Here is a 27,597-nt window from a genome sequence, read left to right on the forward strand (position 1 = left end):
TGAGACATGGCCTGCACAGAGCACATTCCCTGTAAAGCAGTAAGTCTGGACGCCACAAGATGCAACATTCCAGGTTCAAATGGTCATTGCCAACTCTGTCCATTTGGGGAAAAGCAGCAGCCACCATTCCAGTCATGGCTCGGATGGGGGGTCTGACAAACAGCAGAGAACTCCCAGCAGTGCTGGATCACCAGAGTGAGATGACCCAAATAGGGGAATCTCAGTTGGTGATGCCTCAGCATCAGCAGACATGCTGTCTTTCTTCATCCCTTATGGGAAGCTTAAGTAACCCTCTGAGGAGCCCATACATACTGGGACTGGATAGAACTCCTTTCCATCCCTAGTCCGAATGACCTATACCTTGCGATAGGAGGAGAAGTAAAATCTAGCCAGGATCCCTGCCCCAAAGAACTTACAAATAATTGTATGTCCCCCATGGGTTAGGACCCCTTTAGAAGCAGGAAACAACCCATCCTGGATGGCAGAAAATTCTATCTTGATACAGAAAGCTAATATTTCTGTCCCTCAGGGCTCTTTGTAGATGCCAAGATGGGTGTCCTCCCTTGCCTGTAGCTCTTTTACTCACAGTTAGTAGATTAATCTTCTGGTGGGATCCCTGGTGGTAGGAATCCTTGTGGACTGCAGTTCTTGCCAGTCCCCTTGATGGGCAGGAAGAGGGGCAGAAAACACTTCCTCCCAGATGTTAGAAAACAAATCTTCTTCCTCAACTTAAATAACTGCAAGAATCCGCTTCAACAGGGCACCAACTTTGTTGGGCAGATCTTCCTTAAACACTGGGAGTCTTCAGCCCAGTGTTTCCTATTCCCTGGGCTTTGAAAGGCCCAGGCCTTCAGCAGGACTTCTTTAAATGAATGTTCATTATCCTAAAATTAGAACCAGAGCAGCCACTCTGCACCTCGTGTGGAGAGTACAGCAGTAAAGCCCCTTTGACCTATCCTGGAGGGGTCTCAGAGGGTTTCTGAGGCTCCAGGTAGGCCCAAAATCCAACTTAGGAAAACACAACCTCTCAGTCTCATTCTCAACTTAGACTGCCCCAGAGCCAATTGCAGAGCTCTGCTAGAAAACCTAGGGATATGCATTCGTTTGCGACGAAATAGGAAATATAGATGATATTTCCTATTTCGTCGCGGTTCGGGGGGGTCTCCAAAATGATAGGAAAACCAACAAAATTTCATGCGGTTTTCTTATCATTTAAAAAAAAACATTAAAAAAAAAAAACCCAAACCCACCCCAACCCTTCAAATTTAATTAATTGCAATCCCCACCCTCCCGACCCCCCCCCCCCCCAAGACTTACCGAAAGTCCCTGGTGGTCCAGCGGGGTCCCGGGAGCGATCTCCTCCTCTCGGGCCGTCGGCTGCCACTAATCAAAATAGCGCCGATGGCCCTTTGCCCTTACCATGTGACAGGCTATCGGTGCCATTTTTTTAAGATGGCGCCGGCCATCCATTGCTCCTACTATGTGACAGAGGCCGGCCAATGGCACCGATAGCCTCTGTCACATGGTAAGGGCAAAGGGCCACTGGCGCCATTTTGTTTACTGGCAGCTGACGGCCCGAGAGTGGGAGATCGCTCCCGGGACACCCGCTGGACCACCAGGGACTTTTGGTACATTTGGGAGGGGGGGGGTCAGGAGGGTGGGGGGTTGTAATTAATTAAATCTTAAGGGTTGGGGTGTTTTGGGTTTTTTTTTTTTTGTTCTCTGTGTTTTCCCGTGGCGGGCCAATAACGAATCACATCTCTAATAAAACCTCAGGATCAAGGGTATCCATTAAAGCTCCAACAATGGGAGGGCTGTCCATGAATGGGTACTCCCCTAATTATTTCCCTAACTGCACTAGACCATTGCAAGACCTATTAGCAGTCCAAAAAGTAGTTTGGGTTACACCATGTTATTTTAATAAAAGTTAGTTACAACTTCCCCAGCAGCTCTGGAACACTGACGCATATTCTGATGCTCCTAGGGCAGTGAAAGGGCCTGAGCAACCTAAAGTCCCCCCACACCCCGTCCTCGAAAGAGAGACAAAAGACTCAGGGATCTTAAGAGAACTCCTCATCTCACACCTTGCTACCCTAAGTGAAAGTCCCAGTGCAAGAAATGTAAAAAAAAAAAAAAAAAAAAGACAGATGGTGCAAGCCCCTCCCAAGCTGCACCCCTTTGTCAACCCTCCCTCCACTTATTCAGACCCCTCCCCCAGAGCCTGACCTCTCCCACTTGGTCATACCATTCAAAGCCTGGTGACCTAGAGGGGCCTGGAGTGCTCCCTAGGCTCCAGGCCCTGTGCCATAACTGAAAAAAATGTTGCTGGCTAGCCAATTTTGTATTTATGCCCAAGGGGACCTAAGGATTATAAGTGCAAAACTGGGTGGCCAGTTTTTTCAGTGACAATGCAGGGCCTAGAGCATAGGGGGTGGTCCAGGCCCCATTGGGCTACCACGGTTTGAAAGGCATGACCAAGTGGGGGGAAAACCGGAGACTGGGGGGGGATCCAAATGTCTGGGTGAATTTTTGACAAAGGGTTTGGGATGTGCCTATGCTGTGCCTCTTTATGGGGATTGTTTCCTACATTTCTTGCACTGGGGCCATCTCAAAGGGTGGCGGAGGTCTCATACGACCCCTGGTGGTTTTGTCTCATTTCGGGGGAGTACTACGGGCTGCACGGGCTCTTCTACAACATAGCAGTCCCAGACTGTTGGACCACCCTTGTGCAGGTTTGTTTGGGGGATACTAACCTGTGGTATTTTTTCCCCGTGGTATTTTTCTACTGGGGAAAATACTGCTGTGTTTACTTAGCTGCAGAACTCAGTAACAAAGCTTTGTAAATCCCATGATATTTTCCTCTGTGTTAGTAATGGACCTCCAAACTGAGTAAAAACATTGCAGAAACCATTCAAAATAAAATATATATATATATATATATATATATATATATATACAACCCACCAGCAGTACCTGAGCAGTTAAAATAGAAATCATTAAACTTTATTTATAATCACATAATTATTCTATGTCATAAATTAGAATATGGGATAAGGATGGTAAACCTATCTAGTCTACTTAGTTTTCTTTCTGGTGCATGCTATAGACCTCAGTTGATCTCTGCTTTTCCCCCTCATATCTTTAGCAACTAGAGATCCTCCGTGCTTATCCCATGCTTTCTTGAATTCTCTTATTGTTTTTGTCCCAACACCTTCACAGGGAATAAAACAATTTTCTGTTTTCATGCAGACTCCATTACAAACAATTCCCACATTCATTACATGAAATTGTAAACAGCAATGCAGTAGATGTTTTCAAATAAAGACCATTTAGCCCATTTTCCTCTGTCTTCAGTGCTCTAGCTCTAGTTGGAAGCTCTTTATGAAAAACTGAACAAAAAAAATATAAAAACAGTAACAAAAGAAAAAGATAACAAACCATAAACACATAAGGTGGTTGACTTGAGAGTCAGGTGGTTGCCTTGAGAGTCAGGTAAACTGCTTCATTTGGAAACTTCTAAAAGGTATTTACTTTGCAGAGCTAATCTCTCTTTCCAGTTTAGTAAATCTAATTATAACTCTAATTATAATTAGGAGGAGGAATAGTCTAGTGGTTAGAGCAGTGGGCTATGAACCAGGAGACCAGCATTCAAGTCCCACTATCGCTCCTTGTGACCTTGGGCAAGTCACTTTACTCTCCATTGCTTCAGGTACAAAAGCTTAGATTATAAGCCCTCCGGGGATAGCAAAGTACCTGCATACAAACCACCAGTGTGATATCTCAATCAAATGTCAGTATATATAAATAATGGAGCACCATGAAGATAACAACTTCTGCAGTTTACCTGTACTTCTCCAAATGCTAGCTCCTCCAGAACTTGAGGTTCAGCTTCCCAAGGGTTTGGTGGATTCAGTTCAACAAGTGAAAGTGAATTATCTTCCTCCCTTTCTATCACTAGAACAAACAGCCCCAGGCCAGAAAATATGTGTATTACTTTCTGTCATTATACTATTTCAAGATTTTAAATGCAATCCTTTCATGCAGCAGTTATGAACAATCAAGCATTTTTAGCCAGCATCATGTGACAATGCATCAAAATCCTGTGCTACAAAGCATCTTCTCATGATTCACCCTCCATTGGCAAGGTAACTTACACGGCACAGCAATATTTTTATTTATTTATTTTATTTATTTAAGGTCTCTTTTATACCGACATCCGTTGACACATCGCATCGGTTTACAAAAAACAAAAACATTTGGGCAGAGCCCTTACATATAACAGCGGAACAAGATTAACTTTTGGGCGGGGCCCTTACATATTACCAATAGAGTACATTAAACAGGGGGGTGTAAACTAGATATAAATATAAATATAAATCAATATGAGTAAACCAACTATATACACAGATAGGAGAGTTCAAAGTACAAAAAACAGCAGGCAAATTCTTAGTCTTAATTCGAATGCATTAATAGTCATAGCTCGAAGTGTATATATTATGGAGGAATTCTCTAGAGGGGAAATTCTAAGTGGTGGGGGGGGGATATGGAGTAGGCTTGCTGGAAAAGCCAGGTTTTCAGTTTTTTTTGAATTTGGGTGTATGTGTCTCTAGGCGTATATCATGGGGTAGGGAGTTCCATAAGGTGGGGCTGGCGAGGGAGAAAGCTCTGCTAATAGTAGAGGATAGTTTGAAAGTTTTGATGGGTTGGGCACGAAGGGTCCCTTGAAGGGCTGTACGGGTGGGTCTGTTGGAGGTGCGGGGGAGGAGGGGGGGGGTTGATCCAGTTGAGGTTGGAATTTAACAGACTTTTATGAATGATGGAGAGTGCTTTATACAGAATTCGTGAATTTATTGGGAGCCAATGTAGTTCTATGAGTGTGGGGGTAATATGGTCTCTTTTTCTTGTGTTTGACAGAATCCTAGCGGCAGCGTTTTGCAAAAGTTGTAAAGGCTTGGTATGTATTGCAGGGATGCCGAGGAAGAGAGCGTTACAATAGTCTATTTTAGACAAAATGATAGACTGGAGAACTGTGCGGAAGTCGGAGAAATGAAGCAGGGGTCTGAGTTTTTTTATCGTTTGGAGCTTAAAGTAGCATTCCTTTAGGATGGATTTAATGAATGGTTTAAAGGTAAGATGATTGTCAATAAGGACACCTAAGTTGCGAGTGTGCGGGGGGAAAGTGGTCGATGAGTATGCAAAAGGAATGTCTGGGAGCGGATGCCTGTTAGATATGATTAGAAGTTCAGTTTTGTTGGGATTTAGAGCTAGCTGCATGTCATTGAGGAGTTGGTTGATAGAGGAGAGACAGGATTCCCAGTTCTGTAGCGCAGTTTGTAGAGAGTCAGAGAATGGGAAAACGAGTTGCACATCGTCAGCATAAATGAAATGCTTGATGTGAAGGTTAGTGAGAAGCGTGGTAAGGGGAAGCATGTATATATTAAAGAGGGTAGAAGAGAGAGAGGATCCTTGGGGCACACCTTGAGGGAGACTGATGGGGTCAGATTCATTGTTGTCCACTAAAACAGTAAAGAAGCGATTTTGGAGGTACGATTGAATCCAGGTGAGGGCATTGCCAGTAATCCCGATACTCTTCAAGATATTGAGGAGGACATCGTGATTGACTGTATCAAATGCGGCAGAAATGTCAAGCATTGCAATCAGGTAAGAGGATCCTGAGTCGATTCCTCTGATGAGGGTATCATGTAGGGAGAGCAGTAGGGTTTCAGTACTTAAATGCTTCCTGAAACCGTGTTGGGTGGATGGGAGAATATTGTTCTGTTCTAGGTGATCAGATAGGCGTGAATTAACTAGTTTTTCCAGGACTTTAGCTAGGAGGGGTAGATTGGAGACGGGTCTGTAATTAGATAGGGTGGCAGGGTCAAGATTGGGTTTTTTGAGTAGCGGTTTCACTACTGCTTGCTTGAGAAAATTAGGGACTGTGCCATGCTCTAAGGAACAGTTAAGAATATTTGATAAAGGTTTGGCGATCACTTTGGGTATAGATAGTAAGAGTTTAGAAGGAATAGTTTCAGAGGGATGTGAAGAGGGTTTCATTTTTTTTAGGATGTTCTCAACTTCCAGGGAGGAAGAGGAATCAAAAGTGGAAAGGGAGATTGGTGAGTTTATAGAGGGGAGACAGATTTTGAAGCTGTTGCAAGAGAATTGTGCTGTGATGGAGGATACCTTGTTTTTAAAAAATTGTGCAAGCTCATTGCACCGATTTTTTGAGGAAATTGCAGGTTGTTGTGTGAGGGAGGGCGAGGTTAGATCGGCAACCATGGAGAAGAGGGCCTTGGGATTGTGTTGCAGACCATGTATTTTTTTGGCGTAATATTCTCGTTTGGTTTGGAGTATGGACTTTCTATATTCATGCATACGTTGGTAGTATATTGTTTTGGTTGCGGGGGATTGGTGCTTACGCCAGGACCTTTCTGTAGCTCTGAGATGGGTTTTAAGATCCCTGAGCTCAGGCGTGTACCAGGGTTTTCGATTTCTACGGTTTGGGTTTACAGTTTTCGTTATTAAAGGGCAGTGTTTATTGGCGATGCCGAGGGTGGAATTAACCCAGGTGGAGAAGGCGTTGTCGGTGGAGGAGAGATCAATATGGTTGCCTATATCCGAGCATGCTTGTGTGATGGTGTCTATATCGCAGGATTTGCGAAAATTGAAATCTACGTACAGTAAAAATGTTTATTTATACTGTATGTTTACATTTCATGTTAACAGTGTGGCACAGGTCTCAATTCAGGTTCATATGCTACTAATATAGGTAAGGGGCTGTGTTGTTTCAGGGGTAGATGGTGTAATACGGTGTTTTTACCTTTAAGCCTGGGTGATGCGATAAAGTGACATCTAGTGGTATAAAGGATAAGACCTGCAGTGAGTTCATGGACATTTTTGCTGTGCTCTTTTGGTTTTTGCCCTTTTGTCTACATATTTTTTTCAGCTCTAAGATGTTGGCTGCTGCGTGCTCCCTGGTATGAAGACCAGTAGAGGCAAACCTTTTTCTTCATGGAGGGAGTGAAAAACATAGCCCTACTCCTAGCAGTGGCATAGCCTTGGGTGAGCCTGGATGGACCACGGCCCACCCACTTTGGGCTCAGACCCACCCAACCAGGGCTGTCTGTTGGCGTAATGCCATCGGGGGTCTCATCCCCATGATGGTGTAGAGGGGGCCTCAGAAGCAAGGCCATCATAGGATCCCAACTCGGCAACGGTGAAGAGGAGGACTGGAGCAGCAATGCCATCGTGGGATCCTATCCTCACAGCAGCAGAAGTGGGAGTTTGGCTGTATCTAATGAAAAGGCCCTGTGCCAGTGTGTGCGGGTGAGAATGGGAACCTGACTATGTGTATGTGGGTGAGAATGGGAGCCTCGGTGTATGTATACGTGTGTGGGTGGGTGAGAATGGAAGCTTGGGGGGGGGTTTAGAATGGGAGCCTGAATGGGTGTGTGTGGGAGAATGGGAACCTGAGTAGGTGTTTGTAGGTGAGACTGGGAGCCTAAGTATTCATCTGTATAAGAATCAGAGTCTGAGTGTGCATCTGTGTGTGTGTGAGAATGGGAGCCTGCAAAGGGGTATGATAGAGTGAGAGTTTGTGTTTGTGATAGAGCATGTGAGAGTGAGAACTTGTGTGTGTGTGTGTGTATATGGTAGAGCATGTTAGAGTGAGAGCTTGTGTGTGTGTAGAGAATGTGAGAGAGAGCTTGTGTGTGTGAGGGAGTCTATGAGAGAAAACATGAGCCTGTGTGTATGTGTGGGGGAGGAAGGAAAGAAGACAGTAGGAGAAGAAATAGAATGAGAAGAGGACCTGAAAAGGAATTAGGAAATGACTGACAAGGGAATAGTGGGGAAAAAGAGACTGGGACCAACTGATTAGAAAAATATAAAGATCAGACAACAAAAGTAAAACAAAAAATATTTTGAGATTTTAGCAGTTGGAATATGCCATCTTTAGGAATGTGAATTTCTTACATTTTTTATTTTGTTCTTTCTTTGGTATTCCACTGTTCCGAGTCTGGTTTCTCAAGCTTTTTATTTCAGTTTTGTCTGCATGTTTCTTTTTCTAATTTGTAGTCCTTTATTTCTCTATTAGGTAAGAGTCAGTCTCTGTTTTGCCTGTGTGTGACTGAGGTGCAGTATTTCTGCTAGCGTGTAGTCTCTCTATAGGAATATATAGCAGTCCGGCTTATTCTGTTACCCCAGCATTTATTTATTTATTTATTTACTTGATTTTCTATACCGATATTTGGTATTTACCTTCATAACAGTTTACAGTTTCTTTGTAACTAAAACAATGATAAATATAATAAAATTTTTAAACAAATTAAACAAGTAAATATTACTAAAAAACTCATAATATGTATTTATTTACTTGATTTTCTATACCAATGTTTGGTAGGTGGCGTATTAATGTCCCAGGGCCTGGTTTAGTATTTGCATTGCTGCTTTTTGAAAAGGTTGTTTGAGTCCTGAAAGTCAGTGCTGTGAATGTATGGTATAGCAAGACTCTATATTGAAATCCAAGGGAATCAATCAATATAGAAACACTTTTATTATACATGTGATCAAATACTTTTTTTTAACAATAATTGTTAAAAATATTTAACAAAAACCAATACCAAAAATTACAAACATATCCTGACTAGCCAACAGAATGTTAAAAAACTATCACACTCATACTTGACATCCACACTTGTCTACCTAAAACACTCTCACATGTTTCATCAGAAATTAAAATGTATCATAAGTACAAATTACTCACAAATACAAATTCAGTTACAATTCACAGCAGTTCCAAAGTGTACTCCGACAGAGGCCACTGATTTGCTGTACATCAGCTTCTTCAGGGAGCTTTTTTAACCAACAACATTCATACACATAAATATAGTTCCCCAAAACACACTAAACTGCCAACGGGCTCATGTCAAGGATTTTTTGATGAAATTTCAAAGCAGAACTTCTCATTGGGTTGTGGGGATTTTAAATTGAGTGTGCATAATTCATCACCTTCATCAGAGAAGTAAAGGGAGAGATTCTAAATCTTCCTCAAATCTATCAGCAAAAACTGCCAAACACCTCAGTTCCTTGTTCATTTAATCGCTGATGTCACTTCCCACCAGGTGAACAGTCACCAAAGCACTTTAATCACCTGGACTAGCAGGTTATTCCACCCACTGTCAACCGGTGCAGACATCTGCAAAGTGAGCAAACCACTTTCTCTTTTCTTCTTCTTTCTTATTTCTCCACAGAACAAAAGGCAAAGTGCTCCACTGCCAAGGAGGTGCTAGGGGCATGCAATCTCCCCTAGTGCCTCCTTTTCACCTTGGCAGCCCATTCGCATATAGAATTGGGCACCTCGGAGATGTGAATCGGCGCGCGCGTTAAAGGGGCACTCATGATTGCATCAGCCTGACTATCTTCACAGTAGCCCTTCCTCCTCCTTGTCGAATGTCCTTTAGATGGATGTCACATTATCACTTGCTTCTTTAGGTCTCTGCTCACAAACACTCCGCTTTCACACAGCAAACTCATTCTTTTATGAAGGACAAACAAGGTGACTGCTCCATGCAATGGTAATGACAAGGAACAAATTTTATTATTACAAACCAGGGTTGTCCACCTCTCGTCAGTCTTTTGGGTAAGAAATGTGGCAGGAGTCAGAATGGTTGGAGACTCTGGGTCTCTAGGTAGGGGAACCAAGAGTCCGGGATTGACGATGGTTGAGACTACAACCATCACAGTGGTCAGAACAAGCATTGCTCATCTTGAAAACTTGTTGAAGTGGTGTGTTCCTAGTAGAGATGTGCATTTGTTTTTCCCAAATTAGGCAATTTCTATGAAATTGCCTAATTCGGTATGGTTCGGAGGAACTGAAAAATGAATGGAATTTTTTGGGTTAGCGTGCTCTAAATCCCGTTAGTGTGCGCTAACCCGAATATCAGGGCTCCTGAAAAAAAAAAAGAACCATGGGAAAAACGAAATTTCCCGCGGGGGGCCCTGAAACAAAGCCCAACACGATAAAAAAACACAATGCATATCTCTAGTTCATAGTGGCTTTTTCTTTACTTGGAACATTGGTAACCAGATCTCTGCATCCAGTTCAGGATTTACCAGTTTAAAGTAGACTGTTAGGTTTGGTGCTGTCTCGTCACAGGTCCAAAGAAACTCTGGCCCTGTCTACGTTAATTGAGTGCAGAAATGGACCTTATAGCATGGTCAGCAGGGTTCAGTTCAGTGGGAATATGGGGCAACCTGCTCTGGCTGGGTTGATTTTCTGATGCATTCAACTCTGCTGCTCACATATACATAAAACCCCTGCTTTGATTGGATATGTAACCCAAAACACTTTACTGTCAGTGAAAATTTAACCATGTCAGATTGTCACTACTTTGACACTACTTTAGCAATTTCCATTGCTAACATTGCCCGACACAATTTAAGTTGGGATGGTGTAGCTAGTCTGTGAAGCTAAATTAGCCTTAGTAAGGATAATTTCCCACTTGAGGCTAATTTTCATTATCCAATATCTTCAAGTAGGCCACTGACCTCTGGGCTTTCGCTGAAGCATCTGATAAGCTGCATTGTGCTGAAATGAGGGAAACACAGGTAGAATCTGGAACTGATCTAAAGCTTGTAGGGAGATTCTCCATGACTTCCACTCCCCTTTCTTGCTTAGGTGCAGTGGGGTGTCCCATTCTTGTGTCTCTGCTGAAAGCTACCTTAGCAAAGATTTCCCTTGTATAGTGATTGGGATTACAAATCCAAATGGATCATATAGGCTGTTCACCATTGTTAGGATCCCACATCTGTTATTATGGTTTTTCCTGGATTTACACCTGAAAAGTGAATGAGCACTTCTTGTTGACTCTTAGATCTATGATTTTTAGATCCTTTTCATGGTCCTCCAAAGAGAATGCCTTCCTTACTTTTGCACTGTTGGAAGTTATTTTGTGCAATCTCAGATTAGCGATAGCTAGCATCTGTTGTGTCCTTTTCAGCAGGTCAATGGTCTCTTCCTCTGTAGGCATATGCTTGAGTTCATCGTCCACATAAAAATTCCTTTCAACAAACACTCTGTTATTTTTACCATGCTCTATTTCTCCTTCTTCTGTGTTATGCCTGTCGGTCACACACGGCTGTGACCTCTCATGCTCACCTCTTTTTTCCCCGCTCCATCTAGTCTAGGATGAATGGCGGTGTCTGCCAGTTCACGCCAAAGTCTCCGGCATTCCCAGGACAGTGTGGGCGCTGCCGGCCGCCATCTTGGACCTGAGTTACCTAGGCACGTGCGCATGCGCGCACGCAGGGGCCTTATTTGAATAAGTCATGGCGGGAACCTCGGGGGCATCCCCACCCAATGACGTCTACCCACTAGCGTATTTAATGGAGCCAGCCCTTGCCTTCCTCGAGTTAGCAAGGAGTTCTGTCTTGCTGTACTCTGCTCATTCAAGGACTTCCTGTTCCTGTTAAAGCTTTGGCAATTAGTCACTCTGACTACCCGCTCCTCGAGGGCTCCCCTGCGTTCACGGCTATCCGCTCCTCGGAGGTCCTTCCTGCCTATCTGCTACTGATCTGCTTCGCTGATCAACTTGCTCCAGGAACCACCTACTGTGAGTACTTCTACAGTCATCATCATTTCTGGACAACACTGAGGAGCCTATGCGGCGTACTCCAATCCTTGGGCCACTACCGCTCTTCTTCAGTGAAAGTCCATCTTCATTCCTACTCTACAGTATTCCTGCTCATCATCTGCACAGGTCTGCGTCCGAGTTTGGCATTGCTACCAACATCTACTGTACAGACTTCCTCGGCATACCCCGCTCCATGGGCCACTACCGGATTTGTATCCTGAGGTGCCTACTCTCACCAGAGGGGATCTCCAGCGTATCCCGCGCCATGGTCCACTACTGGATCTTCTCCACTGTGTCTCATTCTGGGTAATTCCCATTGCCCAGGACTGTGCTTCTTATTGCTAATACTGTGGACAGTACTTTCCTTCCTATTTTATTAATGTCCATACTGGATCAGACCAAGGGTCCATCAAGCCCAGCATCCTGTTTCCAACAGTGGCCAATCCAGGCATAAGAACCTGGCAAGAACCCAAAAACTAAGTCTATTCCATGTTACCACTGCTAATGGCAGTGGCTGTTCTCTAAGTGAACTTAATAGCAGGTAATGGAGTTCTCCTCCAAGAACTTATCAATCCTTTTTTAAACACAGCTATACTAACTGCACTAACCACATCCTCTGGCAACAAATTCCAGAGTTTAATTGTGCGTTGGGTAAAAAAGAACTTTCTCCGATTAGTTTTAAATGTGCCCCATGCTAACTTCATGGAGTGCCCTCTAGTCTTTCTACTATCCGAAAAAGTAAATAACCGATTCACATCTACCCGTTCTAGACCTCTCATGATTTTAAACACCTCTATCATATTCCCCCCTCAGTTGTCTCTTCTCCAAGCTGAAAAGTCCTAACCTCTTTAGTCTTTCCTCATAGGGGAGTTGTTCCATTCCCCTTATCATTTTGGTAGCCCTTCTCTGTACCTTCTCCATCGCAATTATATCTTTTTTGAGATGCGGCGACCAGAATTGTACACAGTATTCAAGGTGCGGTCTCACCATGGAGCGATACAGAGGCATTATGATATTTTCCATTTTATTCACCATTCTCTTTCTAATAATTCCCAACATTCTGTTTGCTTTTTTGACTGCCGCAGCACACTGAACCGATGATTTCAATGTGTTATCCACTATAACACCTAGATCTCTTTCTTGGGTTGTAGCACCTAATATGGAACATAACATCGTGTAATTATAGCATGGGTTATTTTTCCCTATATGCATCACATTACACTTATCCACATTAAATTTCATCTGTTTCTGTGTGCCACGCCACTGAGATTGCGCCTGCTGACGGTGAGGCTCACAGTGCTCCTCCCTGTGGGTGGACACATCGCTCATCTCAGCCCAGGGGTTCACATCCTTCCCTAAACATAACATTCTGCTAATCTTCTAAGTTCATAGTTATCCACAGCTAGTGATGGACTGATGCCAAAGATATGCATTCTCATATAGCACTTGATGTCATTACTGAAGTTATTGTCACAGTATCATAGGAATCTTAAGTAATTCCTATTGTCTTCTTGGACCACAAAACAGTAGAATATTTGTTGCATGTCAGTGGTTACAGCAACAGACTCTTTTCTGAAGCGGATTAACACTCCTAAAAGGCTGTCTGGTCCAGTAAGAAGCATATCAGTCAGAGAAACTCCTTGAAACTGAGTACTTGAATCAACTATAATCCTGATTTGACCAAGTTTCTGAAGATGGCATACGCCAAAAGTAGGAAGATACCAGCACTCTTCACCTTCCTTCAGTGGTAGAGCTGGCTCTATATGACCACTGCAAAATATATTTTTCATGAAGGCCACAGAATTATCCTTTGTCTCTTTTTTCCTCTTTGGGATCAGACACATTGAAGCAAGTCAGGGCAGGGCTGAAGTTTCTTGTGCAAGTATCAATGTCTGTCTGGATCTTCTGCCTTCTTATTTGTAGCAGTAGAAAGAGTGGAAAGTGTAGATGCCACGAGTGGAAGTTCTGTTTTGTGCACAACTACAGGTTTTTAAAGCATAATCATACTTTTTAGATGGCAGTTTATCTCAAGGGTGGCTTCGGCTAGTCACATCTGATGTATTAAGCCTAAAACTTGGATCATTTCTCATTACTGCTAAGTCTCGGATGAACCTAGAGAAAACTGCGAAAGATGGAAAAACAACATTATTATTCATTTTATAGTTTGAACCTTGGGATACCCATTTTTTCTGCAGGCTTTAAGATTGTCTTTACCGTATAGGCAGTGCCTGGATAGCTGAGGCCTGGAAGATATGGATACATTTTAGTTGCCTCTAGTTCCAATAGTAGATCTCTAAGCTTTTGCAGCTTTTGATTAACTTTATTTAAGATTTTTGGAAAGTTCTCAGATCTCTTGAACAGAGCATTTTCAATTGCTTGTGGATTACCACAGTATTGTTCAAGTCTTTGCCACATTAGAGTCAGGCCCGCTGAGGAATTATTTATATGCACTTAGTCTTTTTACACATTCTGAAGATTTGTTCCTCAACCATTTCAGTAACAGGTTAATCTCCTCACTTGGATCAATGTTCAGTTCTGAGATGACGCCTTTGAATATAAATTTCAATGCTCTGTATTTTTCTTTGCAGTCACTGAACTTGGTGAGCCCTGTATTGCCAAGCTCATGAAGAATCATGCATTCAGCAAGATCTGACATGTGCCCATGGCCTCAGTCTGTGTATGATGAAAAACTTGTGGGCTACTAAGAACATAAGAAAATGCCATACTGGGTCAGACCAAGGGTCCATCAAGCCCAGCATCCTGTCTCCAACAGTGGCCAATCCAGGCCATAAGAACCTGGCAAGTACCCAAAAACTAAGTCTATTCCAAGTTACCGTTGCTAATGGCAGTGGCTGTTCTCTAAGTGAACTTAATAGCAGGTAATGGACTTCTCCTCCAAGAACTTATCCAATCCTTTTTTAAACACAGCTATACTAAATGCACTAACCACATTCTCTGGCAACAAATTCCAGAGTTTAAAGAACTTCCTTCGATTAGTTTTAAATGTGCCACATGCTAACTTCATGGAGTGCCCCCTAGTCTTTCTATTATCCGAAAGAGTAAATAACCGATTCACGTCTACCCGTTCTAGACCTCTCATGATTTTAAACACCTCTATCATATCCCCCTTCAGTCATCTCTTCTCCAAGCTGAAAAGTCCTAACCTCTTTAGTCTTTCCTCCTAGGGGAGCTGTTCCATTCCCCTTATCATTTTGGTAGCCCTTCTATGTACCTTCTCCATGGCAATTATATTTTTTTTGAGATGCGGCGACCAGAATTGTACACAGTATTCAAGATGCGGTCTCACCAAGGAGCAATTCAGAGGCATTATGATATTTTCCGTTTTATTCACCATTCCCTTCCTAATAATTCCCAACATTCTGTTTGCTTTTTTGACTGCCGCAGCACACTGAACCGACGATTTCAATGTGTTATCCCTATGATGCCTAGATCTCTTGTCATTTATATGTCTTTGTTCATCACCTGGCATATTCATTTTGAATACTAAGGTAGGGTGAGTTTGGTCAGGTGCACTCTGGCTGTGTGAAGGGCGTGTGTCAGATATCCTTGGCAGAGACAAAGTTGCAGCCATATCATGACCCCATTTAATGTGGGGTAGTGGAGAGTGGGTATGAGGTAGTATGCATCTTAGTGCAAATGTACTGGATTTGGAACAAGTGGTAGTGCTTCCATGATAGGGTGTGCATTGAGTTGATTCTTTATCTGAAGCAATATTATTTACTTCATGGGAAGACCGTTGCCTCAACATCTTATCTCCTCATTGGTTTGGGAGAGTAAGCCGGAACACCTGTCAGAATTGCTTAATACATAATCTAACTTCAAACTCAGCTTTTTTTTTTTTTTGCATCCAGCAGCAGCAGCAGCAGCAGCAGCATTCTTCTGCTCTTTCAGCTCTGCTTTCTTTAGTGGCAGCAACATTCTGCTACTCATGTTCCACTCTAGCCTGTTCTAGTTTTAAGGCTTCCTCTTTCCTGCTATCAGATGCACATACCTGTGCAGCTTCCACTTTGAAGCGTACTCTGGTACTGGCTGTGCTTATCAAAGATAGGTTTGAGCGCACTGATTTTGAGGATTTTGTGATGCGTCTAGAGAACCTGGAACACAGTCACAGTTTCTTTTGATCATTCCATTTGAGATTCTACTTCTGCTATAATTTCTCTGATCAAACTGTCTTGTCCCTGATCAATATTTTTCTGAAGATCACACTCCTGCAAGCTTTCATCCAAATTGATCCATGTTAGGAAAGTGGAGTAATCTTGTGACAGGAACTGGTAGCTTCTGAAAGGAGACCTGAGCTGGCTGACAGATTGTTTACTTGCTGTGCTTGTAGTGTGGGACCTCCACGGGTTGGCCACTAGATGTCACTATGTGCCTGTATATAATCTTTAATATCATGATCCTTCTATCCCTCTCTGTCCTTCCCATCTTGGAGGGTCTGGATTGGATGCCTCAACCCTATTTATTTAGCCTAGCCATTTTTGAGCTCCATAGAGTTATTTTGATTTATTTTCAGAGCAGTGAGGCTGTAGTTTTTTTCACTGGCTGGTGAGACCTCCCTTCCTCATCAGGAACTTTATTTTTTAAGAGGTGCCTCGCTATATGTACATCCTGCCAGAGAATTGTCCTGAATTTAGTTGCAGTGACTTTGGGGCAAAGGGCTCTCATCCCAAAGACCTGAAGACCTGTGAGCTCCTCTAATTCCTAGATAGGGCAAGCACCAGAGTCAGATCTTCTGTGTGAGATTTTTGATGGCCAAGATGTATCCTTACTTTTCAGGAAGGGACTCCTGCTTAAACTTTGTACCCTTTGAAAAAGGTTCCCCCTGGGCACAAAGGACAAAGACGAAAGAGCTGTGAGCTTAAATCTATACCCTAGATGGGGCAAGCACCAGTGATAGTAGAGCAGTAGTCACAGAGAGATTTTTCAGTGAGTAAGTATTTGGACATTGTTTTGTGAGGAGATTTTTTACTCATCTACCCACAAGGATGCAGGGCTGGATTAGCCTGATGCCCCTTTGACTTTTCCCCAACAGAAGTCCACAGTAACAACAACTAAGAATGAAGGAGCAAGACTGGGATATGACAATTGGATCTCCACTCATAGGACCAGGACAGGCTGGGTGTCTAGGAAGGATGTGGAGTAAGGTAGGACTGTTTTTGCTGTGAAGTTGGAGACACCTCCAATAGGATTCCTGGTTAGCTGCTGGGTGAGCTTTGTATAAGTAAAATCATCATGGGAGGTCTACCCAGATGCCTGAATAAAGGACACCTTCCTACAGAAATATTCTCATGTATAAGTTACTCATGTAACTTCAACATTATTGACAAATGGACTTTTATTTAATTATTACCAATCAGTACACTTTATTTTAACACCTGAAGTCTGTTCCTGTCTTATTTGTCCCAGCATCTCACCCCATGGGAAGCACCTACTGTCTACACACACACTGAAAGCAAGACACCATGGGCTGGGCCATAAGTGAGAGCTTTCCCCCATAAAAAGAATCAATCCAGGATTAAGAGTTAAGCATGGGAGTAAATGCTAGCTGGAGCAGCCTCGAAGAGTAAAAATAAGTTTGTGTGCCCTTGGGATTAAACCTTCCTAAGTAAGGGTTACAAAATATTACACACATCACTCTGAGCCTTTTTCCAGGCTTTGTCCAGTTTCTCATGATACAGTCTGTGACAGTTTCTTAGTTTTCTCTGGCCTTGTGTGAGACAATCACAGTCCACTTAGGCCTTCTACTTTCCTGCATTTGCTGAAGCAGGATTTCAGCCTCTATGGTTTCTAGAAACAAGGTATTAAGGTAATGCTGTTGGTAGGCTTAGAGTTTGCCATGATGCACTGCTTATGAGTCTGTAGCACTGGTAACAAATTTAAAGGCAATTATCTTACAATAAGGATGAAAGCTGATAGATGATACTGCTTAGAGTCTTGTGGATCAGCTGGGTACTGTCTATAAAGTCACAGCGGTCAGTGGAATAGTATGTCTGGAGCCTGCACTCCTCTCCTGCATTTGACTGATTGTCTGAAACATAGCCATGAGGAGAGGCTTGGCTGTAGAGATGAGGCCTCAAGAATGAATCTGTTGAGCGAGCCACTGGTATGTTGCATCTTTATTAACCCCACTATTTAATCCTTTTTTATAATTCTCTCTCTCTCTCCTCTGCATGTTTGCAATGCATAACTTAAAAAGATAGCTTAACTCAGTTTTTACTTAGAAGAATGAGAAGGCTGCTGCTTCAACTCCAGACTTTATTAACAGGTTAAAAAAAATCTTACTGTAGATAAACTGGAGATAACAGCAACCAGAGCAATCTGGGCCACAGCTATCAAGACATGTAAAATGAGGATTATTCTGCAGGGCTAGCCACAGGCAGTGGAACGCCTTTTTAACTGGGGTCCAACCTAGCTGTGCCCAAGCTCTGCCTATTCATAATAGTAAAATCATATTAATAAAAGGAATAAATATTTCTAAACAGCCAACAAATAGAACATCCAATAATTAAAGCTTCACATAATTGTTTCCCCAAAAACCAATAAAATATATTAAAACTGCAGACACATCAAATAAAACCCCAAAATTAAAACTAGTAAAGATTCAAAAATGTCCTGCTCTCCATACCTGGGATATTTTGATGGTCAGTCACCCTGAGACATTTGTGGAATGGGGGAGGGTAGCCACACAAACTTTATCCTTTCTCTCTCTCACATTTACACACTTATACGTGTTCATTCTCTCGAACATTCTTCACATATTCTCTTTCACACACACACACACACAGACAGGCACTCATGCACTCCAGCAGGTATACGCTCACAGAAGCAGGCATGATGCACTCACACATGCAGGCAGGTAGGCACGCTCTCATACACATGCAGGCAGCCACTCTCTCACACACACGTGCAGGAAGGCAGGAAACCACTCTCTCACATATAAACATACACACACAGGCAGGCACTCTCTCACACACACATGCAAACAGGCAGAAAGGCACATTCACACACCTACACATAGCCAGGCAGGCAGACAGGAAGGCACTCTCACTCACATAGACAGACACACACACACACACAGGCAGACACTCTCTTTCACACATACATGCACGCAGACAGGAAGGCACTCTCAGGATTTCATTTTCAGCTGCGGCAGCAGCCTGGATTTGTTTAGTCGCTGTGGGATGAGCTCCGTGGTGGTCTGAGCTTCTCTGGCTGCTGTGGGACGGATTTTGTTGGCTGCCCAGCATAATTTGTTTTTGGAAGATTGAGTCCTTGCCATGTGAGCTGCTTCCTTCTCCTCAGCTGTTGATGCCTAATGACATTAGTCAGGTGCCAGCAGCAGAGTGGCGGAAGTGGCCCGAGGCACTGCAAGGTCAAGATCTTCCAGGAGCAGGAAGGGTAAGGGAGGGGATTGCAGGAGCGCTGGAGGCAGGAGAAGCAGCAGCAGTGGAAAAGGCATAATGTGCTGTCCCACCTGCCACCGAGGCTTCTGGTGAAAATCTTTTTAGGGGTCATGACCCCTCTGCTCTCCCCCTCCCCCCCCCCCCCCCCAATTTCAGCACCTATGGCTTGCCAGATTAGTTGCTGAATCGCAACAGGTCAGATATAGGTGACCAGAGCTGACTAATACATAAGGTAAAATACCCAGGAACCCCTGCTTCCAAGTCGGGATTGACCAGCTGCACTGAAAATAGAAGCAGTGAACGTACAGACTGACCAGCAGTTGGCTGAATAACAGAAAGCAATAAACATTATGCAGAATAAAAGCATGAACAACAACATTAGAAACAGCAATACAAAAGCTTCTGTGAAAGAAGGACATTGTGAAATCAGTGGCTAAACAGAAAAATACCTGTGGAGGCAGGACAGTCTGCACTATCTGATCGGTATAATAATCAATCCATAAATTTAAATGTAGAATAACTTTTTTTTTTTTTACTTTCTCCTTTGTACTTCCAGCTCATTCAAAACTAGGGCTGGGAATCTGGTGCTATGAGCCATCGTTCATATCTATCTATGGCTTCCCCCCCCCCCCTTATTTTATATCTTCTCCCCATCCTACACCACATACCTAGTCTGGACATTGCAGTGACAGTCTTGGGCCCTAAGTCTGTCCCCTAGGCACCCTCCTTAAGCAATGACTATGATTCTCTGTCCTTGCCACCAGCAGGACTCGACTTGGGGATTGAACTGGGGCCCTTCTCTATGGCAGTGCACAGCACTTATCACCTCGATCACCAGGCCGGCCCCAGAACTTAATTATAACTATACATAGTTCTGTGACAATTTAATTACCTAATTCTTCCTGGCAAAAGCTTTCCGGCGGGTTTATGTATTTCATTGTACTCACATCCAATTTCCAGTTATGTTTGGTACAACGAACAGAGCTGTAAGACAAACGAGTTCACATGGTACATTTATTGCTGGTGGATTTGGCTGTATGAACTACTTCAATATACAGTTTTAATTTTCATTCACACTTGAAAAGAATCTATGCTTGCATAGAAGGCCCTGCACTTCTGGGTCAGTAAAAACAATAACCACATTAAGCAATACTTGTAGATAATCTTGAGTAGCACTTTATACAATTTACTGACTGGAAATCACATGCCATTGCCATTAGACTAAAAGAATTACATTACTCAGGGTCTGTTTTAGCCTACTAGAACTACTGCATGCATCCCAAGACAGCAATTCATTCCTCGCATCAGAATGAGTCAGAATACATACAGCAGCTTAAGAGCAACCTGTTTACAGTCTCTGGTCTTACTTCTCAAGACCATATCTTTGTTTCGTTATTTAGTTTATTCAGTTTTGTTATTTAGTTTATTCGTTATGTTTCTTTGTTTCGTTATTTAGTTTATTCAGTTTTGTTATTTAGTTTATTCATTATGTTTCTTTGTTTCGTTATTTAGTTTATTCCGTTTTGCTGTCCTTTGCCTCCGGCTAACTTAGCCCCCCCAAGTTACTACCTCCTTGTTATATGCAACTTTCGTCTCTTGTTAAAAGGTTGATTAAGTTCTACCTCTTGTTACATGTAAACCGATTTGATTTGAATTTATTCATGAAGGTCGGTATAGAAAAGTGTTAAATAAATAAATAAAATACATATCAACCATGAAAACATAGCCAGGTGTCAGATGTAAAGTAGTAACTCTATAATTCACAAAAGAAGCAAAAGTAAAAAAAGAACCCCCAAATGATCAAACGCACACAAAAGGGGATGACATAACTATTTATACTTGTCGATTATGAAGTGAATAAAAGATACCACCTGAAACATTTTTATGCATTATTACTTTTAAGATTTAGGGGACCCATACCAGAAATGCTGCAGCACAAGAAAGCAGTGCTGGCAAAATGTAATCATTATAGTCAAAATATTTGCAAAAATTCAGGTAGCTCAAAACATTCTGATCACTCAATAAATGGTGACTCGAAAGGGAAAACAACCCCTGACAGTGGCTGTTGGAGAGCTATGCCTACCGCAGAGGTGAGCTTTCCATCTGTGGTTTCCTCTACAACTGTTGCAGAATTCATCAGCGCGGCTGCTTTTTGCATGTTCTGAGAGAACACATCTCTCCAGTGCTGTGTCAGCTGCGCTGGCTCCAGACTTCATCTAGGATATTATATGAAACTGCAATGCTGGTGCACAAACTATTGGCAGTAGATTATTGTCCAAGGGTAAAGACCCTTGTGCAAATTTACAATCCTACGAGGGCATTACATTTCTCGCAAAGGAAACTGCTGGAAATTCTAATAATTTGTCAGGCTAGGCTGTCAGAGACTAGAGAACATGAGTCCTCGATCACAGCTCCAACATTCTGGAACTTTCTCTCTTATGAATTGCAAGTAATGAGCTGTGTGAATGGCATATTTACTGTGAGATGATGGAGCTTTTAAGCCTTGACTGTTGTTTTGAAGCAGCTAAATGGTGTCTGTTTTATTTTGGGGGTGTTCTGTTATTTTTTTTTATTAGGTATGTTCAAGCTTGTTCACCGCCTTGGGCTATGCATTGGCACTATATAAAATGAAATGAAAATGAAAATGAAAATAACCATTTATTCATTTTCAAAAAGCCTATCCTGAAAGCTAAATCTCTACAGACGTATCTTAAACTGGGCTCCTGCATCCAAGAAATTCACTAGTTGAGAAACGCTCACAACTCTTGGACTACCCAGAGGAATGACACCACCAAAAAGCAGTAAAGCCAATTGGTTTCATTTTAAATACAAATGAAAAGAAGTTGATCAAAAAATGTAATGATAAACCAAAAAATGTTAAGCTGTTCTTTTCATGCAAGGAGCAAGGACCTGGAATCAAGATTATGCTAAATATCTGACTGCATTTCATTTTGCTAAATCTCTTTAACATATGGCACATTAGATGATTTATAAGCATTATTCATTATTCACCTTCATACTGTAGTGAAGAGATTGCTCATTCATTACATTTGTTCTTTCTCCAGAGCAAATGCATTACATAATAACTATAAATGAGTACTGCAAAACATTTTAATACCACACATTGGGGCCAATGTAATAAGCCATGCTAAGCCATCTATGTGTTATTTCTCCAGTTTTTGCATGGGCTCGTTGTCACTAACCTTACTCATGTATGTTATATAGGTTTTAGCCAAGTCCAACCCAACACCAGAGATCAATTCACTGTTTTAATTTTCATGTATTAGTGAAACATGGCCATGTCAGCGTTTCTTTTTGAAAGATAAGTACTTTTTTAAGGACCTTACACCAATGCATTTTGATCACAAGAGATTTATAAAAGAAAAGATTTCTTGTTGAAAAGAAAACCTTATTGAGGTCTGATGATGCACAGAGCGATCTCTGCAATGTGATAAACTAGAAAGGGTTTTTTCCCCAATATGGCAGCATAAATGGCTGAGTACTACAAGAATTTAAAACATTTTTTATTCTGTGGGGGCTTTGTCTGAGGTTTTCCCTTTCTCATTGCTGAGTGTTTAATCCTGAATCAGGTACACCCTCATATATGAGCTATAGTACACATTCGCTGCCACAGCGTTTTACTGTTATACACTTAATAAAAGTGCAACTGCTCATTCAGCTTTAATCACGGGGTAACCCTTTTCAATTACGTTTCACAACTGCAGCATTTTTAAGCAAGACAAAGATTTTTTTTGTTAAATTTTCAAACCATTAAAGGTATATAACATCAACTCCAACTTAATGATGAAACTCTTATGGAATAGAACACTTATCTTTTCCAAAAACACAAGCTAGAGCCCAGAGCTGGTCAGCTCTGCTCCGCTGAACGCCCGACACCACTAGTGTTTCGAAGGCTTCTTCCTCAGGGGCTTTAAACACTGAAAGTTGGAGTAAAACAAATTTTGTGCCCAAACGCCGACATCCAAAGCAGACAATTTAAATAACAAAGGCTTACAGAGTTGGAGAATCGATCGTCTATGTGGCAAAGCAGTGGACCCGCCGTCTTTAGACTGACATTTTTAAATCTGCGTGTGAATTCAAAAAGAGTCAATCAGAAAACGTCAAGGGGTAAAACAGGAGAAATAATTAAAGGGCAAAACAGCCCTTTAAATGAGTGAAGACCAGTCGATGACATCATTCATGCCCCAAGGGATTCCAAGGAAAGTTTAAAGATCCATCTCTGCTCTTTATAATTAAGGAGAGAGTGGACATCTCCTCCTCTAGTATTCAATGGAATCATGTCTAAAACAGTCCACTGTAAATCGGAAAAGTTATGACTTTCAGACAAGCAATGCTTCACAATTGGTGCTTCGATGTTACTTGTATTAAGTCTGCTCTTGTGTTCTCTTAGTCGAATTCTAATTGGCCTAGACGTCCAACCAACATAAAGCAAGGGGCAACTACATTGTATTAAATATACAACATGATGGGAATTACAGTCAGTCACAAATTTCTTCCTGTATTCAATATTGGTAAATGGATCTTTCCAAGTTGCTCCAGTCATTGCATTTTGACACATATCACAAATGCCACAGGTGTAAAGAGTACATGAAGAGGGCCTGAAGAGTAATTGTCACATTTTTCATTTGTTGAAACTCACCTGAGTTGGATACCTGCAATGACAGGAGTGGGTGTGAGCCCCTTATGCTGTGGCATAGTTGATACAGACTCGTAGGTTAACGAGGCCTACGCTGACAGCAGACGAACGCGCCCTGATGCAGCTGCCTTCCCCATAGTTTGAGCCCTTGGGTTTGGGTGGCCAGCAGGACTTAGGGGGTCACAAGGGTGGTATAGAGAGCAAGAATCCAAGGGCACATTGGGGGTCAGGACAGGCAGCAGGCTGGAGATAAAGGGACAGGCCAAGGGTTGGGGCAAGCGGCAAGCAAACATAGTCAGGAGAAACGGAAGTGGCAGGCAAACGCAGGTGACAGGCAATTCTGATTAGGTCCAAGCAAGTGGTCAGGTTCAGGTGGCAGGCAATTGTGATCAGGCCCAAGGCAAGAGGTCAGTATCAGGAAGTCAGGCCAAGGATGGATGAAGACACACAAGAAACACTGGACGAGACAGGCAGGGCAGTACAAGTCTAGACGAGAAGGCTGGGCAAGGCTTGAGGACAGGAATGCAGGAACAAGGAGCAAGGAATGCAGGAGCAAACAGGAGCGCAGGAGCAACACTCACTGCTCTAGGCAGATGCTGTGGGGCTTTTGTTTAAATAACCTGATAGGGCTGACATCATCAGTAGGCACCGCTCTGAGTTTCCTGCCACGGGGGTCTATTATGTTCGCAAATGCACATGCGCGCCCCTAAGAGAGGTGGTGGCCTGGTCGGGATGGCAGTGTCAGCGGCAGTCAGTGGCATGCAGCAATAGCAGTGTCGGGCAGTAGCTGGAGTGAGTCTTATTGTTGCGGTCTCCACCGCTTCCCCCCGCTTAGGGCTCAACCCTGCCTACCTCCGCTTCAGGAATCGCTGCGTTCCGCCCGCTCTGGACCCCGGGGGCTTCTCTCACTCCACGTGGCGGCCGCCATTACGTGCCTGCTTCTCCTCCGTCTCGCGCACGCGCGAGGACGCCTGTCTTGAGCGCTCAACTCCCGGAAGCCTGGCCCCGCCCGTGCTGCTGTCGTCACGCCCAAGCCCCGATATAACCGGCGCTCAAACTCTCTCTCATCGCCTTGCAACGAGGTTCACAACTCCATAGTTGTTCTTAGTTGCGTTCCTGGTGATCTCCACGTGTCCTGCTTCTGACTCCGGTTTGCTTTCGACTCCGCTTCAGCCTGCTGCCTGCCTCTGACCCCGGTTTGCTTCCGACTCCGCTTCAGCCTGCTGCCTGCCTCTGACCCTGGTTTGCTTCCAACTCCGCTTCAGCCTGCTGCCTGCCTCTGACCCCAGTTTGCTTCCGACTCCGCTTCAGCCTGCAGCCAGCCCCTGACCACAGCCTGCTTCAGCTCCGGTTCGCTACAGACTCCGCTTCAGCCTACAGCCTGCTTCAGCTCCGGTTTGCTACAGACTCCGCTTCAGCCTACAGCCTGCTTCAGCTCCGGTTTGCTACAGACTCCGCTTCAGTTTACAGCCTGCTTCAGCCTCCGGTTTTGCTACAGCTTCCGCTGCTGCCCGCTGCCCTGTCTTCAGCCGGCCCTCGGCCCTGTACAGCCGGTCCCCTGCTTCCCGGGTACCTTGGACTTCCTATCCTTCCTGTTTACTCTGGTTCCGGCCTAAGCCCATCTCTGCCTCTGGACTTTCAGACTCTACTCCAAGTCCCGAGGTCCCAGTGCCCTACGGGCTCCTCCCGGGGGGGTTCCTGGTTCCCGGGTGAACACCTCCTGCCTGTGGCTCCGCCTCCCGGCCTACCCCGTCACCCTAGGTAGGCCGGCCCAAGGGTCCACTACCTCGCCAGCAGTGTCCGACTGCAACACTTATGGCCTCAGAAGCTGTCCCAGAGACAGGATTTCTAGGAATTCCTGGTGATACTGGGCCAGGGCTGCTATGGAAATTTATGTGAGTGCATCTGTAACAAATGCTTGACATGATACCAGCCATCTTTGCCTATCAAAACCAATCCAGGCTCGCCCAGCCGCTCAGCCAAACATTCAAAGACGGTATCGGTTAAGTTCACAGATCAAGTCACTGATCACATCGAATTTATTGAATATATGTATCTCCGAGACTTACCTTTACCTCCCCTGGTTGATAATATCACTCCTATAACTATGACTCCAGTCATTATAAACAAGACTTTTCCGATAATTCTTGCTTTTTACACTATTACTGTCCTTTTTTCCTCATTGACACATCTGACAGACCCTGTTCAAAATGCTACGATTTATTGCAACAAGTTTTTCTTTTTTTAGCTGACTCAGTTACTGTTAAATGTTAAACTGTGAAATGTTAAATGTCTACTGTCAAATGTAATTTAGTTGTTGTACATGTAAACTGGGGTGAAGGCACATAGCCATACCTCGGTATATAAAAAACCTTTAAATAAATAAGTAAATAAACAAACAAATAAATAAATAAATATACCTCTACTGATAATGTGTTTTAATTCTGATAAAATAGCTCCTAGCCTCTTGTTGATATTAATTAATGTGAGATTAGTCAAAAGTAAATCTGTAATTTATGATTTCTTGCTAGGCAATCATGTTGATGTTCTATGCATTATAAAGACCACACCAATCAAGTGCCACTGAACAAACTCTGTTCCCCAGAAAACACTGTCATTTCTTAGCCTCAGCAGGGGGTTTAAGAAGTCTCTGCATTTGACCCAAGTAGATTTCAGTATTGACCCTTCTTCCAAGATCCTGATGTTAAAGTATTGCTTTGTGGTGTATTTGTTTGACTCACACCCTTTCTAGTTTACTTAATTCTATGATTTCATCTGTTATGAAATCAATATCATCTTGCATTAATCCTGAGACTATTTGTTCTAGGCATCGTTAACCTTCAAGTGAATGAGCAATCTCCTCTACCACCATAAGAGACTTAAGGATCAAGTTGCTCTGGAATTTAACCAATGAATTAGAGATCCCCATCGACATGGTCACATCTTGGATTTAATTTTTCTCTGTCTCTGACAACAATGCCTTAGTTTCACCATGTTGTTACAAGCAAGAGAATAAAGCTGCCTTTACTGCACAATATCATCTAACCCCCCCAGATTGTTATTTTTGTAAAATGAGGTCACATAGATTGCAAAAATTAAGAGATTGTTGGATTCCTGAGCTAATTAAGTTACCTGACTTATACAGTAATACCACTGTCATCATTTGGCATGATACTCTATACTAAGCTGTCAACGGTGTAGCCCCAGAAAATCACAAGTTGCAGTACCAACCATGTATCCTGGTATTCAGCAGATTTGAATGCTGCTATAAAAAGAGCTATATCACGCAGAAGAAAAATAAAGGAAATGTAACATCTTGTAAAGTATAAAAAAAACCAATAAAGGATGCAAAAAAATCTTTTATCTCTAAAATGATCCAGCTGGCAGGGAAGAGTGCTCATGATCTGTTTCTTACTGTAAAGCACTTAAAATCCAACACAACTTAAAAATGAAATGTTAGTCCTGACAAATGCCAACTGTGAGTCTTTCACTGATACTTGTAAGAACAAGTTTAAGTCCTATTTCTCCAGCTTTCTACATGAATTTTCAGATCTAGATCTTGAGGAGATAGAGAGATGCTGGGATATATTTCAAGCAGCAACTAAAGACAAAGTTATTCACTGTATTGCCACTATGAATTGTGCCACGTGTTCTCTCAACTCCTGCTCTACAGCAATTATAAGAAGAAGAAGAACATAAGAACATAAGAAAATGCCATACTGTGTCAGACCAAGGGTCCATCAAGCCCAGCATCCTGTTTCCAACAGTGGCCAGTGTTTTGCAAGGATATAGCAGAAGCAGTGCAAACAGTTGTGAACTCTTCACTGAAGGACGTTTTTGTTCCCCTCTCAGTCCAAGTAAGCAGGTTTCACATCATTCCAAA

The 27,597-nt window shown here is 43.0% G+C and overlaps 1 protein-coding gene across 1 annotated transcript in view; it reads right to left on the reverse strand.

Moving 5' to 3' along the window:
* Nucleotides 1-27,597, reverse strand: part of LOC115085142 (cytidine monophosphate-N-acetylneuraminic acid hydroxylase-like) — a 266,549-nt gene that overhangs the window by 126,671 nt on the left and 112,281 nt on the right. The window contains 2 exon segments of the mRNA XM_029590791.1: nucleotides 3,845-3,954; nucleotides 19,950-20,041. Of these exon segments, the coding sequence (XP_029446651.1) occupies nucleotides 3,845-3,954; nucleotides 19,950-20,041 (202 nt within the window).

The sequence above is a fragment of the Rhinatrema bivittatum genome, chromosome 2 (assembly GCF_901001135.1).
Source record: "Rhinatrema bivittatum chromosome 2, aRhiBiv1.1, whole genome shotgun sequence".
Classification (NCBI taxonomy): Eukaryota; Metazoa; Chordata; class Amphibia; order Gymnophiona; family Rhinatrematidae; genus Rhinatrema; species Rhinatrema bivittatum.